The sequence below is a fragment of the Zophobas morio genome, unplaced genomic scaffold (assembly GCF_036711695.1).
Source record: "Zophobas morio isolate AGI-343-1 ecotype UQ-CSIRO unplaced genomic scaffold, CSIRO_AGI_Zmor_V1 ptg000024l, whole genome shotgun sequence".
Taxonomy (NCBI): domain Eukaryota; kingdom Metazoa; phylum Arthropoda; class Insecta; order Coleoptera; family Tenebrionidae; genus Zophobas; species Zophobas morio.
Window position 1 is genome coordinate 17,111,925 of NW_026972129.1, and position 14,268 is coordinate 17,126,192.

At 33.0% G+C, this 14,268-nt stretch overlaps 2 protein-coding genes across 3 annotated transcripts; one reads left to right on the forward strand and one right to left on the reverse strand.

The window, feature by feature from the left end:
- Positions 1-105: 105 nt before the first annotated feature.
- On the forward strand, positions 106-4,706 carry LOC135134887 (putative autophagy-related protein 11). Its single transcript, XM_064063764.1, has 9 exons — positions 106-239; positions 329-529; positions 581-1,151; positions 1,208-1,796; positions 2,041-3,601; positions 3,675-4,048; positions 4,098-4,265; positions 4,317-4,553; positions 4,604-4,706. Exons 2-9 carry the CDS (start codon positions 477-479, stop codon positions 4,666-4,668), a joined length of 3,618 nt encoding a protein of 1,205 aa, XP_063919834.1. The 5' UTR covers positions 106-239; positions 329-476; the 3' UTR covers positions 4,669-4,706.
- A 38-nt stretch (positions 4,707-4,744) lies between these two features.
- On the reverse strand, positions 4,745-7,035 carry LOC135134888 (probable pyruvate dehydrogenase E1 component subunit alpha, mitochondrial). Of its 2 annotated transcripts, XM_064063766.1 has the most exons (6): positions 6,923-7,030; positions 6,720-6,829; positions 6,602-6,667; positions 5,797-6,542; positions 5,143-5,287; positions 4,745-5,088 (listed from the first exon to the last, which is right to left on the reverse strand). In XM_064063766.1, exons 2-6 carry the CDS (start codon positions 6,744-6,746, stop codon positions 4,900-4,902), a joined length of 1,173 nt encoding a protein of 390 aa, XP_063919836.1. In that variant the 5' UTR covers positions 6,747-6,829; positions 6,923-7,030; the 3' UTR covers positions 4,745-4,899. The 2 variants fall into 2 exon arrangements, with proteins under 2 accessions (XP_063919836.1, XP_063919835.1); XM_064063765.1 differs by lacking the exon at positions 6,720-6,829 and having other exon boundaries at positions 6,859-7,035.
- Positions 7,036-14,268: the final 7,233 nt, after the last annotated feature.

Below are 14,268 nucleotides of genomic sequence, written 5' to 3' on the forward strand. Positions count from 1 at the left end.
GTGTAGTAAGTATGTAGTGGTTTACTTTTGTGTATAAATGGTTGCCTACTCAAAGAATATACAACATCGACAACTTTCCAGTGTCTGGCGTGTATGGTGTACTTAACCTAACATTTTAAGTTCTTATGTCTTATTATTTTTAAGAAGAAGAGTTTCTTCTGTACAAAAATCTGTATCTAAAGCGTTGCGTGTTAAACTATAAAAAACATACGACTATTGTTTGGTCATGATAAAAGCAGGTAAGATTATATAAAATAGTAGATATGTAATTGAGGTTATGTCATAGCGGTTAGTAGAATAACAATTAAATAAAATGTTTATTTTTCAGATTTATCCATGAATATTCAAACGCATTGTTGTAGTTTATGCCTTCTTCTAAGACATGTATAACAGTTGTGGATTTTCGATTTTGTAACAAACGTTTTAGCAACGTTTTTGGGTAGAGGTTAGGTTGTGTTCAAGCAACACTTTTTGAAATGGAGAAGACACTCAGCTTTTCTATATTTAAAGAAAAAATTATCAAAACTAAGTAAATGTTATGAAGAGTAACTTAGTGCATACTATATATTTTTTTTTTCAGCGAATTACTTTGTGTTCTTCTTGAAAAAAATAAATCTTTGGACAAGTCACAAAAATTGATCCAGCAGTTAAAAAAGAAACTAGAACTAAACAGAAATGAAGTTAACAAGTTGAAACTTCGAAACGAAACATTAACATGTGATTTAACAGCAGTGGAGAAAGATTACAACTTACTCAGCACCGAACACATAATCTTGAAGGATCGATTTAAGCAACTAGAAAATGAATCCAATAACACTATCAATAATCTACAGGTAAATTATCAGTTGGCAAATCAAGAACTGAAACAATGCAAAGAGAAGCTAACCATGCTAGAGGAATTTAATGATGAACTTGAGACCGTACCATTTAAAAATCTAAAGTCTCCCACGAAAAGAAGACGAGTACCTTTTAGAAAGAAAAGATCCCCACAAAAAAAAGAGGGAATTGTTTTACATGATGTTGTTGCCATGTGTAAAGAAATCGATGAACTGAAAATAGAAAGGCAAAAACTTATTACAGAGAAGACTGACTTTCAATTGGAAGTATATGAATTAAAGAGAAAATTAACAGACTTTGAATCTGTTACTCAGGTGAATAAATAATGAGATATTTTTAAAACACAAAATCATTTGTCATTTTATTTCAGGATGAAAATAACCCCCTTAAAATGAAGGAAGAATTAGCGGAATTACGGAAAAACATTGAAGAAAAGGATAAGGAACTGGAGAGATTATCAAACAAAATCAAAAAAATCGAAAATCAAAAAGAAACATTGCAATCTGACAACGAAAGACTGAAAATTGAAAACTCCTTATGTCAAGAGGAAATTTCAACATTACAGAGCAAATGCCTTCAGAATGATAAACAGTCAGCAATCACTAAGACTAAAAACAAAGAGTTAAACAAACTTTCAGCTGAATTTAAACAGTTGCAACTAGAACGCTCTAGACTGCATGATGAAAATCAGAAGTTAAAAATTGAGAATAATTTTTTCCAACTTGAAATTTCATGTTTGCAAAACAAGAGTGAAAAAACCAGTGGAAACCCTTGTACACAAGAGGAACAGCATGACAGCCCAGTTCTAGATGATGGAAGCCCAACATTGAATGAAGAAAGCTTAGAACCAATAAATGACTGTAGGCGTGAAAGTAATAGTACACCTACAAATGAAGAAGTTAGTGCAATAATGAAGAATATGGTTGTTCCAGATAAATTATCCCCATTGATTGAACAACGTAAGTATTTTCTGGATTTATTTTTGTTGATTGCTTACTTTTTTAACCAAAGGTTAGATTCAGTTGGCAGTCTTGTTTTTGAAGAAATCACTAAAACAGAAATGTTATTTTTGAATGTAAGATTAGTTGACACCTTGATATGACATTCACAGAGCAGGATTGCCAACCAAATTTCAAAATCAAATAATCGGACATGTGAATTTCCATGAATTCATTATTAATAAATTGTTTTTATATAAATTAGCCCGTCACAACGATCAAGGTTTATCTTCACATGAAGACCACATTAACAGAAGTCCGTCCCCGCACGCCGACTTACGACACAACAACCAGGAATCCTCGCCTGCTAGGAGGGAATTGTTCCAAAGAAATATTACCAGAAAACGCAACTATTTAACGAAAAGAAGACAACTCGCAAGGAAAAAAGCCAAACAGGTGGATCTTTACGGCGCCTTACTTGCCTTGAAAAAAGCGAACATAAATTTCGTTATTAGCAGCAATTCTTTTGAGTCTCCCAATCGTTCGTCGTCTCGTTTAATAAATTTCGAGTGTGATAAAAATATTAAATTTAAAAATTTTGAGAAAAAGAAACCAGTCACCATTACCAAAGAATTAACTTGTTTGTTAGTAAATTGTAAAAGTACATATATGGTACTGAAAGGGTGCAAGGACGATGAGGACGCACCGCTGCTGGGTTTTGTGGGTGTTAAAAATGAATCCTTGGTGTCTCAGAATAATAATTTAACTGTAACAAGGCCTTTAGAGTCCCATATTTCTGCTACAAAGCGAGACACTACCAAGAAGTCTTGCAGTATTGAAAAGAATAGTGACGATGTTCCGAGAAATAATGAACAAGTTGTGCAGATAATAGAAGCAGATGATGAGGATATTTATGTTAAAAATACAGAAAAAAGGAACGATAGAAATAATAAAAAGGAAAAAACATCATTACAGAATAACAAAATCGTACATAACTGTAGCAATAATGAAACAGAAGACCCACTTTCCCATAACGAGGAAGATGAGAACACAGAAATGTCATCCTTGAATACAAAAAGAAAACCACCTAATCAGCCAGAACTGCGCAGAAGTAAGAGAAAACGTAATTCTTTAATGTCTATGTTAAAGAAAAGGAGAACTGGAACCGTGAATAAGTTAGCAATAACAAAATGCACAGCTTCATGTTTAGATGTAGAGGAAAAAGAGGAAAAATTAGAAAATGCCATTAAAAATCGAGCAAATAGCTCTGACAGCGTGCCAGTTCAAGATTTCGTATTTAAGAAACCCACAACAAGACCAAAATCATTCAAAAGGCCGCTTTGTAACAAAAAGCGGTCCCTACAACCACCGGTAATAAACGAACAGTGTGATACTAATGACAGTGGGGTAAATCTAGAGGAGGAAAAAACCGAAGATAGTATTGCTCCTATGGAAACGTCACCAGAAAAACTTCCCAAAACGACGTTTAAACGACCGGTTTGTAGTACTCGGAGTTCTCGGCGATTATCGATGGTTAGTCCAGAATGTGATAAAAGTAACGATAACCCGAAAATTCAAGAAGTAAATAGGGAAGAAAATATTGATTTGGAAAGCCCCAAGTCACCGACGCCCGAAAGTCAACCGCCCCCAGCCAACAAGCCAGTGTTAATTCCTCTAGAAAAAAAAGTACCTGAATTTGAAGAAAAAATTCCATCTAGCAAGATTGAAATGTTGTTCAGCAAACTCATCTTATACACAAAAGAGGAGGAGGTTTTGAACGAAGTTGTGCGGGAGTTTTCTTCCCAAGACCCGGAGTACATAGCTCAGTGAGTAGAAAATTTATATTTTTAACAAGTGTTATCTGTTGAATATATTTTCGAATTTTTAATTAATTTATAGGGCAGTGCTTGAAAGGATCGCTTTGGACTACCATGACAACCCAGACACCAAACACAGTCCCGCGCCTCTCATGACTGAGGTCCAGAGGACCATGTTGGGCTTCATGTCAAAACTAGAAAAAACGAGTGTGATCGGTGTGTTTGACAGTTATTTAACGTTATCTGAACAGAGACTTCTAACGTGTAATAAACTGGAGGAGTTCGGACCCGTCACGAGACTTTACCTAGCAATATGTAAATTGCATAAAAATATAACGCGGATGCGTAAATTGTGCTGTGATGTATTCTATTTTTGCGGTGATTTAGCGATACCATTTTTATTTATAGTTTTAACGTCTTGGCCGGAAGTAATACCTTATGCGGCGGATGCAAAAGGTAATGTCACACACTATGTTCTACTGATTTTTTAGGAAATTGGTTTCAGATTTTCCCTTGGCACGAGTTTTAGTTCAAATTGTGTACACAACTGACTGCAAAAAACCGGGTTATAACCACATGCCTTTGCGGGATATGCTCATCAAGTTTTATGGGTATCCAAAAGATAGGTGGGAATATGACGATTTTTTCAAAGAACTTTTCAACGGATATTTAAGTATGGTTGTTTGACTTGGTTAGTTGCATTTTATAATGGTTTGGGTTGCAGAAAATCCGTCTCGATCGTCAGATTTTGCGTTGTTGTTGTATTGTAAAAGCAGACCCGAAAAATGGGTCTACGAAAAAGTGGACGAACATCTGAAACCGTTAGTCAGTATGGAAATTCAAGATAATTTTAAGGCGACTTTAATTATTCTAATAGGCAACCTTTACAATAGATTTAGTTCCAAATCTGAAGTTAATTACTTACCGCAAATTCGAGAGTGGCTTTCAAGTCTAGTTAAAGGTAAGACGTTTTTGTTATATTTTCACAATTTAAACGTTTCCCTTTTGCAGAAGATACACCAGATGTAGTTAGGAAATGCGTGTATGTTTCTTTGAGTAGGTTAAAGAAAAAATAATTGTTTTAAATTATTTTGCAATAAAACGTTTTTTATAACTGGTTTAATTTTACCCTACAGAAAAAAAAATCTTCGGTTGTGTAGATTGTTTAATGCTTACAATACATTGTACCTAAATGACATCCTGATAAATCAACTTGTAAAATTAATTAAATATTTACAATTTAAAAATTTTCCTAATACTTTTACAATAAATAAAATTGAGTTATATACTTATAAAATCAAAATATCTTACTTAAAATTGACAGCCTCCCCAATTCTTTTATGTGGCAGTGGATCAAAAGGGCTAATATTTCTAATATACTGTTCCAAAGGCAACGACGAAATGTCAGCAGTTAATTCTTCCATAGCAATTTCTTTGTCTGCTTTTGCTTTTTTCGTTGCTTCATCAACAACGCTTCGAATTTCTGTATCAATAGTCTGAAAAAAAAAAAATACATATAAAAACATGCAAACGTTGAATAACAATTTCACCTTTAATTCCTCAGCTGTTACAAGATTTGCAGTGATAATTTTCTCCTTGAAAGAAGTAATAGGATCTCTAGTTTGACGCACTTCTTGGATCTCATCACGTGTCCTGTAGCTTGTGCCTGGATCCGACATTGAGTGACCTGAGTATCTAAAAAAAATAACAATGAAAGTCCGTTAATAAAATGCTTCTTCCAAGCTCGTCCTTTCAATTTTTTCCAATTTAAAAGAAGTGTGTTTTATAAGAACTTTGTTCACCCCTTCCAAAAATTTTATGACGTCATAACTCAAATATTACTTGATTATTTGTCATTTAGAAACGCACCCCTATTTTTATAAAATTTTTTCTCTAAAATTATTGTGTCACTGTCAAAATTTTTACAATTTTCTTGACTGTACCAGACTGTACTAGCTTTCCGATAATTTTTGTTGTACTGTACACCAATGAATCTAGTTATTTTGATGAAAGCACTTTTTACCAACCATTGAAATTTAATGTTAAAAAAATATGTTGGCAACACCCACGTGTTCGTTCCTTGTTTAGTTTGACAGTTAAAAAATACAAAACTTTAAAAATAGTTTTTTGTCAGTGAAGTTATGGGTTATGGGTTGAAGTTGTGGTGAGTCTAACATACAACACGACATATTTAAATAACTTACCTATAAGTGGCTGCTTCCATAACAACAGGACCTTTACCAGTGGCACAATGTTCAACTGCGAACCTAGCGGCTTCCCTAACAGCAAGGACATCCATACCATCAACCCATATACCAGGTATTACATCTCCTCTTGTATAATAGGCAGTATTTGCGGCAGCTCTTTCTGCACTTGTACCCATACCGTAACCATTGTTTTCACATACAAATATGCAAGGAAGGTCCCACAATTTGGCCATGTTGTACACTTCAAACACCTGCCCTTGGTTGGCAGCCCCATCTCCATATAAAGCTACAGCAACCCCATCTGTACCCTTATATTTGGCAGCAAGGGCTAAACCAACACCTAGTGGAACCTGAGCCCCCACAATCCCATTTCCGCCATAAAAATTGTTAGTGTACATGTGCATGGAGCCCCCTTTCCCCCTAGCACATCCAGACTGTCTACCTGTGAGTTCAGCAAGAACTCCCAGAGGAGGAACACCCATGATGTGGCTCCACCCATGGGCTCTGTAGGCTGTAATGACTGCATCATGGGGGCGCAGCGCGGCTTTAATACCCACAGCTACAGCTTCTTGACCCGAGTATAAATGGCAAAAGCCTCGAATAATCTTTTCTTTGTACAAGTTGCCAGCACTTGTCTCCATCCGGCGAATAGTGTGCATCTGGTTGTAAAATTTGAGGGCATCATCTCTAGTTAGGGTTACATTTGTTCCTGGACCTTGTTCTAAGTTATGTAAACGGAAGGGCTACAAGTACAATATTACATAAATAAAAATCCAAACATTATATAAATTTGTTTGCTTACTTTCGTTTCAAACGCTGCTTCAGTCGCATAGTTGTTTTTAGCATTAGAAATTAGTCCCAGAGCTTTCTGCAAAGAGAATTACGTCATTACTAGCTTAAGTAAGAAATAAATTTTATACATTTATGTTATAAACTAATTTCTTCATTGTCGAAAAAAGTGGAATGCGATCGATTACGGTGTAATTGCAGACCTTAGTTTAACCTTGCCCAACTTCCATTCCAAAATTTTCTAAAAAAATATTTTTGAAGTGGACTTACTTTTTGGGTTAAGGCTTTTTTGCCAAGAGATCTTGCGTAGCTTGGTAACATCTTGGTGACTTACAACAGGGGTAGTGATCTCTCGAATATGCGATAAATCGTATGGACGTCCTTTAAAATTTTGGTTAGGGAAAGGTCATTGCAGTCAGATCAGTTGTCAGCTGCGTGTGAAATGTCACTTGTCATAGTCTTGCTCTGTTTATCACGTGAATTAGATAAGGATATTTATTATCTCAAAATTGGCGTCTATTTTAAAAATAAAATATTCCAAGATTCTGGTTTTATTAGGATCCCTATGTAAAGACCGACGTAATTTGTGACGAATGGAAATTAAAAGCAGAACCCGAAAAATAGGTTGAAAATATGTTGTTAGAATGCGCGGGAAATATAAATGCGTTCATCTTGTATTATCACTTTGTACTGTATTGTTGGTTGCCTATACAAAAATGTAATTTTCTTTTATAATGTTATAAGATAAAATTATTATGAATAAAGCTCATAATAGACAATTGTTACGCTGGAAACAGATATATATTTACTCGTGCATTGCACTTACATGCTTGGCATATAAATATAGTGCATATTACGTTGCATAACGTCAAACAGTAGTGGTTGCATCTGGTGAACGAATTACATAAGTGACCTCGTAGGATTTTTTTTTACTTTAGAACAAAATTCTGCTTTCATATTTTGCCTGTTTTGTGCTTTTTCTACAAAATATATGATCTACATTTCTTTTTCGTCTAATTGTTCGGTTTTTACTTGAGTTCTCTTTTATTACCAGTGCGTAAATGCTTAATTTAATGACAAGTTGGACATGTTGTGGAAAAGTGTTTAAATTTTTTATACAAAATGCTTTTACTTCAATTGCGTTTTAAGGACCAAATTTTAAATGTTCTATTTCATTGGAAGGAACATTGAAGAATCGAAAAACTGAAACATCGAGACATCGAAAAGTCGAAAATTTAAAAACTTGATGTGTCGAGAAATCGAGAAATGAAGTCGATTATTCGGGAAACTGGGAAATCGAAAAATTGAAGAATCAAAAATTGAGAAATCGTAGAATTGAAACAGCGAAAAATCGAAAAATGAAAAAAATTGAGAAACCGACAATTTGAAGAGTCGAAAAATGAAAAATCCTAAAATTGTGATATCCAAAATTTGAAAATCGTTGGGAGATGTAGGCTAGGAAAATTTACCATTTTAAACGTGTTTTGAGTTTCTAAGAATTGAAAAAATCATCACAGTTGAGATGGGGTGGGTGGGCGGGCTTTATATTGTGTCTTTTATTCTTAATGTACATAGTATTCTTTGAACCACACGATACTCAAAAACATGTTTTTAATTTCCTGTAACGAAATAAGTATTTTGCAATTAAGCTTCACGGTGAATAAAAAAAAATTGAAAAATTAAAATAGCGAAAAATTGAAAAACTAAGGATTCGAAACATGAAAAAATCCATAAATTGAAAAACTGAAAAATCTAAAATTTAAAAATCGAAAAAGTAAAAAAACCGAGAAATTCAAAAATTGAAAAATTGAAGAATCGAAAAATCCCAAAACTGAAAATTCGGGAAATCCAAAAGTCGATAAATCGAAGTTGAAAAATCTAAAACCGAGAAGTCGGAAAATTGAAAGATCGCTAAAGTGAAACATCAACAAACTGAAATTTAAAAAATTCGAAGAATCGGGAAACAGAAACATCACTAAATCGAAAAATTGAAAATCGAAAAAGCAAAAAATCGAGAAATCGAAAAATCGAAACGCCAAAAAAATCGAAAAATTGAAGAATCGGCATTTTGAAAAATCCCAAAGCTGAAATACCGAAAAATTGAAAAATGGAAGAAACACTGAAGAATCGAAAAACTGAAACATCGAAAAGTCGAAAATTTAAAAAACTTGATGTGTCGAGAAATCGAGAAATGAAGTCGATTACCGAAAAACTGAAAAACCAAGGATTCGAAACATGAAAGAAATCCATAAATTGAAAAACTCGAAAATTTAAAATTTAAAAATCGAAATATTGAAACAACTGTTCCATAAAAAAAATGGGAAAAGAATTGAAGAATGGAAAAATAAAAAAAAAAACAAAATTGAAACATGGAAAAATTGAGAAATCTAAAACTTGAAAATTCGGGAAATCTAAAAGTCGATAAATCGAAGTCGAAAAATCTAAAACTGAGAAGTAGAAAAATTGAAAGATCGTTAAATTGAAACATCAACAAACTGAAAAATCTAAAATTTAAACAATTCGAAACATTGAGAAATAGAAGCATCAATAAATCGAAAAACTGAAGATCGAAAAAGTAAAAAAATCGAAAGGTCAATGTCAAAAGAATTGAAGAATCGAAAAACTGAAATATAGACAAAATTGAAAAATCGAGAAATCGAAGTCGAAAATTAAAAAAAAGTCGAGTAACCGAGAAATCAAAATCGATTATTCGGGAACCTGAGAAATCGAAAAATTGAAGAATAAAAAATTGAGAAATCGTAAAATTGAAACATCAGAAAATTTAAAAATAAAAATATGAAAAAAATGATAAATCGAAAATTTGAAGAGTCGAAAAATTGAAAAATCCTAAAATTGTAATATCGAAAAATTGAAAATCTTGGCAGATCTACTAGGGGAAGAAAATTCACTATTTTAAACGTGTTTTAAGTTTCTAGGAATAAAAAAAATCATCACAATTGAGATGGGGTGGGTGGGTGGGGTCTATATTTTGTCTTATTTTCTTAATGTACATAGTATTCTTTGAACAACACGATACTCAAAAACTTGGTTTTAATTGCTTGTAAAGAAATGCGTATTTTGCAGTTAAGTTGGTTCACGGTAAAAAACTGTCAAAGTTACAAAGCCATCGATTTTTTTTAAATAAAAAAAATTCCGTATGATCTACATTTCGAAAAAAAGTAATTTTATAAAAGTAAAAGTGGCAACACTGCACGCACCTAATGCGTGAATACTCCCGGCTTATTTTCATAGTAACGATGGTGACTGAAATCCACCCTTTATTTTTTTTTAGGACAATAACCGTAATAACCAGTAGTCAATATACGTTAATTATTAATAAAACAAGCTGTTATTTTTCATTAATAAATAAACAAACAAAAAACATTTAGTAAGACATTTATAAATTATAAACAAAAACAAAACCAACAAAAGAAAAATCTATTAAAGCATAACCAACTAAACACTAGAGAAGAGGTTCAAAATTCCTACCTTGGACATATAAGTAAGCTCGTAATGTTTCCAAATTTGGACCTGTTAATTAAGATAAAACTGATTTTGGCAAATGACATACCCGCGAAACAAAGAGAGGGTGGGTGGGCGGGGCTAATACCTGTTAAGATAAGGCTAATTTTGTCAAATGTCATACTCTCTAAGAAAATAGAGGCTAGGCGGGTGGGGTTAGTACCTGCTAATATAAGGCTGATTTTAGTAAATGACGTAGCTTCTAATAAGAAATTTAATTAAATTATTATAAGAAATGATACTAGAGGCTCCAAAGTACTTTCAAATTCTTTCCAAACAGGAATACCTAGAACCTCAAGATTGTTTTAAAATTTTCAGAAAGAAAAAACGGTTCCAAAATTAACTCAAAAACAGGTCAGGTCAGAATTTTCCAAAAATAGAACACCAAAGTCCCCTAAAATTAAAAGCGTAACGGAGAGTTAATCCGTCATTTTCCAGACACCCGGAATAAATATTGTGATCAAAGTAATAGGAAACTGCATTCAAAAACAATTCTCTGGAATGTCGTTAAAAAACAGTAATGGATGTTAAACTATAGATAATGATTTAATAGGAATTATTATTTTCCTATCTTTATAATAAGTTTCAAGTGAAAAATATCAACGTAATCGGACCAAAATTAAGTTGTACATGTGTATTATCGGGCGTGTTCTTGTAAAAACTAGATATAAAGGATGAGTATGCAACGTACTTCAAGTGAGACTTCTTTGATATGACTTAATCCATTTTGTAACAGACTTAAGTACATTTATTAAACTCTCTTGTTTCGGAGATTGCTATCTTAAAAAAAATCCAGCAGATAAATAAAATAAACAGAAAACTTACATATTCGTATTCTATAAGCCATGAGAAGACAAGAAAACATGCAATTTTTATTTCTTGTGGTAACAAAGTTGTGAAATTTTGATACTAGGATTAATTCCTGACATTTGTTGAGTCTTATTAGTGCTGCATAAAATCCATGAGTTTTGTCGCGAAGAGCCTTTAAGTTTATACAGGGTGTCTCAGAAATAAGTACATTAATTTTAACCAGTAACAGAACTCGTAAAACGGAACAACTTTTTTATCTAGCATTTTTTCGAAAACTCAAGTCGAATTTCGAATTTTCCCACCCATATATTCACGAGCCGTCTATGTTCACCTTAAATAATAACTTAAATAATAGCAACACTACAACAATGAAGAAGGTACCGTAGCAACCGTTTTGACACTGACAATCATTTTTATGTCAATGTTTTTATTAAACGTTGTCTCTTTAAAGTTTGTTTGGCACAGATTTCTAATTTATAGACGAAATGTGTTGAAATGGCTTTGTTTTCAAATCTGGAATGCACCGATATCGTTTTAACGTACGGTGAAGCTCGGGGAAACGGCACTCGCGTCCAACGAATTTTTTCAGAAAACCTCCCAAATCGTCTGCCAAATGTGCGCAGTGTTAAGAACGTTGCAGCATTTTCGAGAGTACGGATCTTTTAAACCGGCACCTCAGGATTGGGGTAAGTTACGTAGTAATAGAATTGCTAATATTGAAGAGGCTGTTTTGAAGAGTGTCGAAGCTCGACCGGGCACTAGCACGTATCACTGTCTAGTGTGATATATCGGAGAGTACTATTTGGAGGATACTCAGACAACAAATGTACCCCTTTTAGGACCAGGAAGTTCAGTTATTGAAATTAACAGACTTACCACGTAGGCAAAACTTTTGTGAGTGGGTTAATAGAAAAATAAACGAACAAGCAAATTTTGTATCTCTTATACCATCAACTGATGAGGTCGGTTACACGAGGGAAGGTGTTCAACACCCACATTTGGGCCGATGAAATTCCGTACGCCATTAGGGAGCAGGCTTTTCAATTTCTCTCTAAATGTTTGTCACATTGACAAGATTAGGAAAATACGTATCCTAGTAACTGTTTTTGACCATAAATTATTAATTATAATAATTATTAGTGTTCATGGGTGACTGAGGATCCATGGGCGGGTAAGCTTAATTGGGGTATAACTTTAACAATTTTTAACTTGATAATTAAAAAGTTCTTGACAAAACTCTACTAAAAAAAGTTGTTGAGTTCAATGAGCTCTATAACTGATTAAAATTAATGTACTTATTTCTGAGACACCTTGTATATTAGTAATTTATAAACCTTGCCACTTATCTTAAGTATAACGTATAATCCACATTAAGAACTCGGTCGATGTAGTGCGGACTATGTAAATTAATTCGCCAATCAAACTAAACATAATCTTGCAAGGCATATTTATTCGTAGTGTATTAGAGGGATATAAATGGCAATTGCACAGTAAAGTCAATTTTAAGTTCTTTCTGCTACCATGAGCAAATATTTAACTAAATGATATTAATTTCTTTACATTTTTTATTTGCTTACAACCCTTTTGACTGCGTTTCAGGTAATTACATGAGGTCATTTTCCATTTTCCACATGGATTGTGATGTCCTTGGGCGGTATATGATTTAGTGATTACCTAACGACGTAATTACGTTACCACGTGGCTAAATTGTCACCGGAGATCAAACGTGTATTTGTTAATAATATATATTTTTATACTAAAAGTTATCTTTAACATATAAAAATATTTTTAAAATCTTGTGTACAACAAGTACGTAGATGCGTTTTTTTTTTTTATTTTTTCCAAAACAAATATCTGCTTATTTTCGATCTTAATATTTTATAGTTTTTCAATTTAATAATAATATTGCTAAATGGTAATATTGCCTTCAATTTGACGTCAACATATCCTATGTCACTGGGTACTTTACTATAGAATGTTCTCACTTCACCCTTATATTTATTTTATCATCATACCACCAATATAGCTGGTTTTATGGCCATCTCTAATTCACTTCATTTACGAGAGATTATAAAACCCAAAAACCTCATATTCACGTTGACGTCTTCACACCTTGAGCTATTTTGCACTGTATGGTACCTACTCTTAATTTTACAGTTTTTTTTTTTTGTACCAAATTACTATTAAGTTTTATTTTATCACCTGATTAATTATATTAAAGTTACAAACGTATCAGATCATTACCATTAATTCACTAGACTACGTTTCTGAAAAAACTATAGTTTAGTCTACTAATGAAGGCACTGACGTTTTTAAATTTATTATAATTAAGTGGTCATTACAACATTATCAATAATATATGCAGAAGTCGTTACGATGTCGGTTTAGTATGTGCAAAAAAAACTCTCTATGTGTGGAATACATATAGGTATAAATAATTAAGCTTTCCAGTGGTGTACAAACAACTACTTGCTGACGTATTGAGACGGTAGCAAAAAGTTACTAAATCATAATAATAAATAATATTAGTGTGTAAAACTGTTTACTTTTTAAATATATTAATATTAATACATTTTTAATCAAAAATGGCAACTGCGTTGCTGCAGAATAAACGGTTTATTTTTGCAAAAAAGATTCAGTGTTATTTATAAGCAATAAGAATATTTTTTTGAAAACCGTACATCCAGATTCAAATAAGATAAGAACACAAACTATAAAACTGAAATAAAAAACTTGCGTACTACGTTCAGCGTTGCATTAACTACCAACAAGTATTTAAAACGCAGACCAGATTCTTTATCCTCAATCTCGACTAATCTGCATAAAAATGCAGAATACATAAATTTAAAACGAAAACAAAAATAAATAAACTTGCGCAAAAAGCGGGTTTTTCTTTGTGGCGGACATCCCACCAACGTAATTTACAATTTAACTCGTTTTGAATACCGAGTAATTTATAAAATTTGACGCAACCAGAACTATTTTCTCGGTAAATTTGATTATCGTCAATTTAAATGCAAAATAGTGCGGAACCGGTAGTCGTAATTTCTCAAAGCGCCTCCAACCCACTCGGCGTAAATTTTACCAAATTCGCAAATTTGAATCTTCATTGTTTAATAGCTGGATACGACTGATTAATTAATGCGAGATTAATTCGCAATGAAGGTTAATGCGCAAAACGCTTCTGAAAACAGGTTGGAAATAGTATGCGGGATTTTTCGCAGAACGAATATACACGTATTTTTCTATTTTTGTGAAAGGTGACGAGTCGAGAGGTAAAAATAAATGTCTAGGTGTTATCACTCGATGCACCTGCGCGTGCAACAGGAGGTAAATAAAAATCGTATG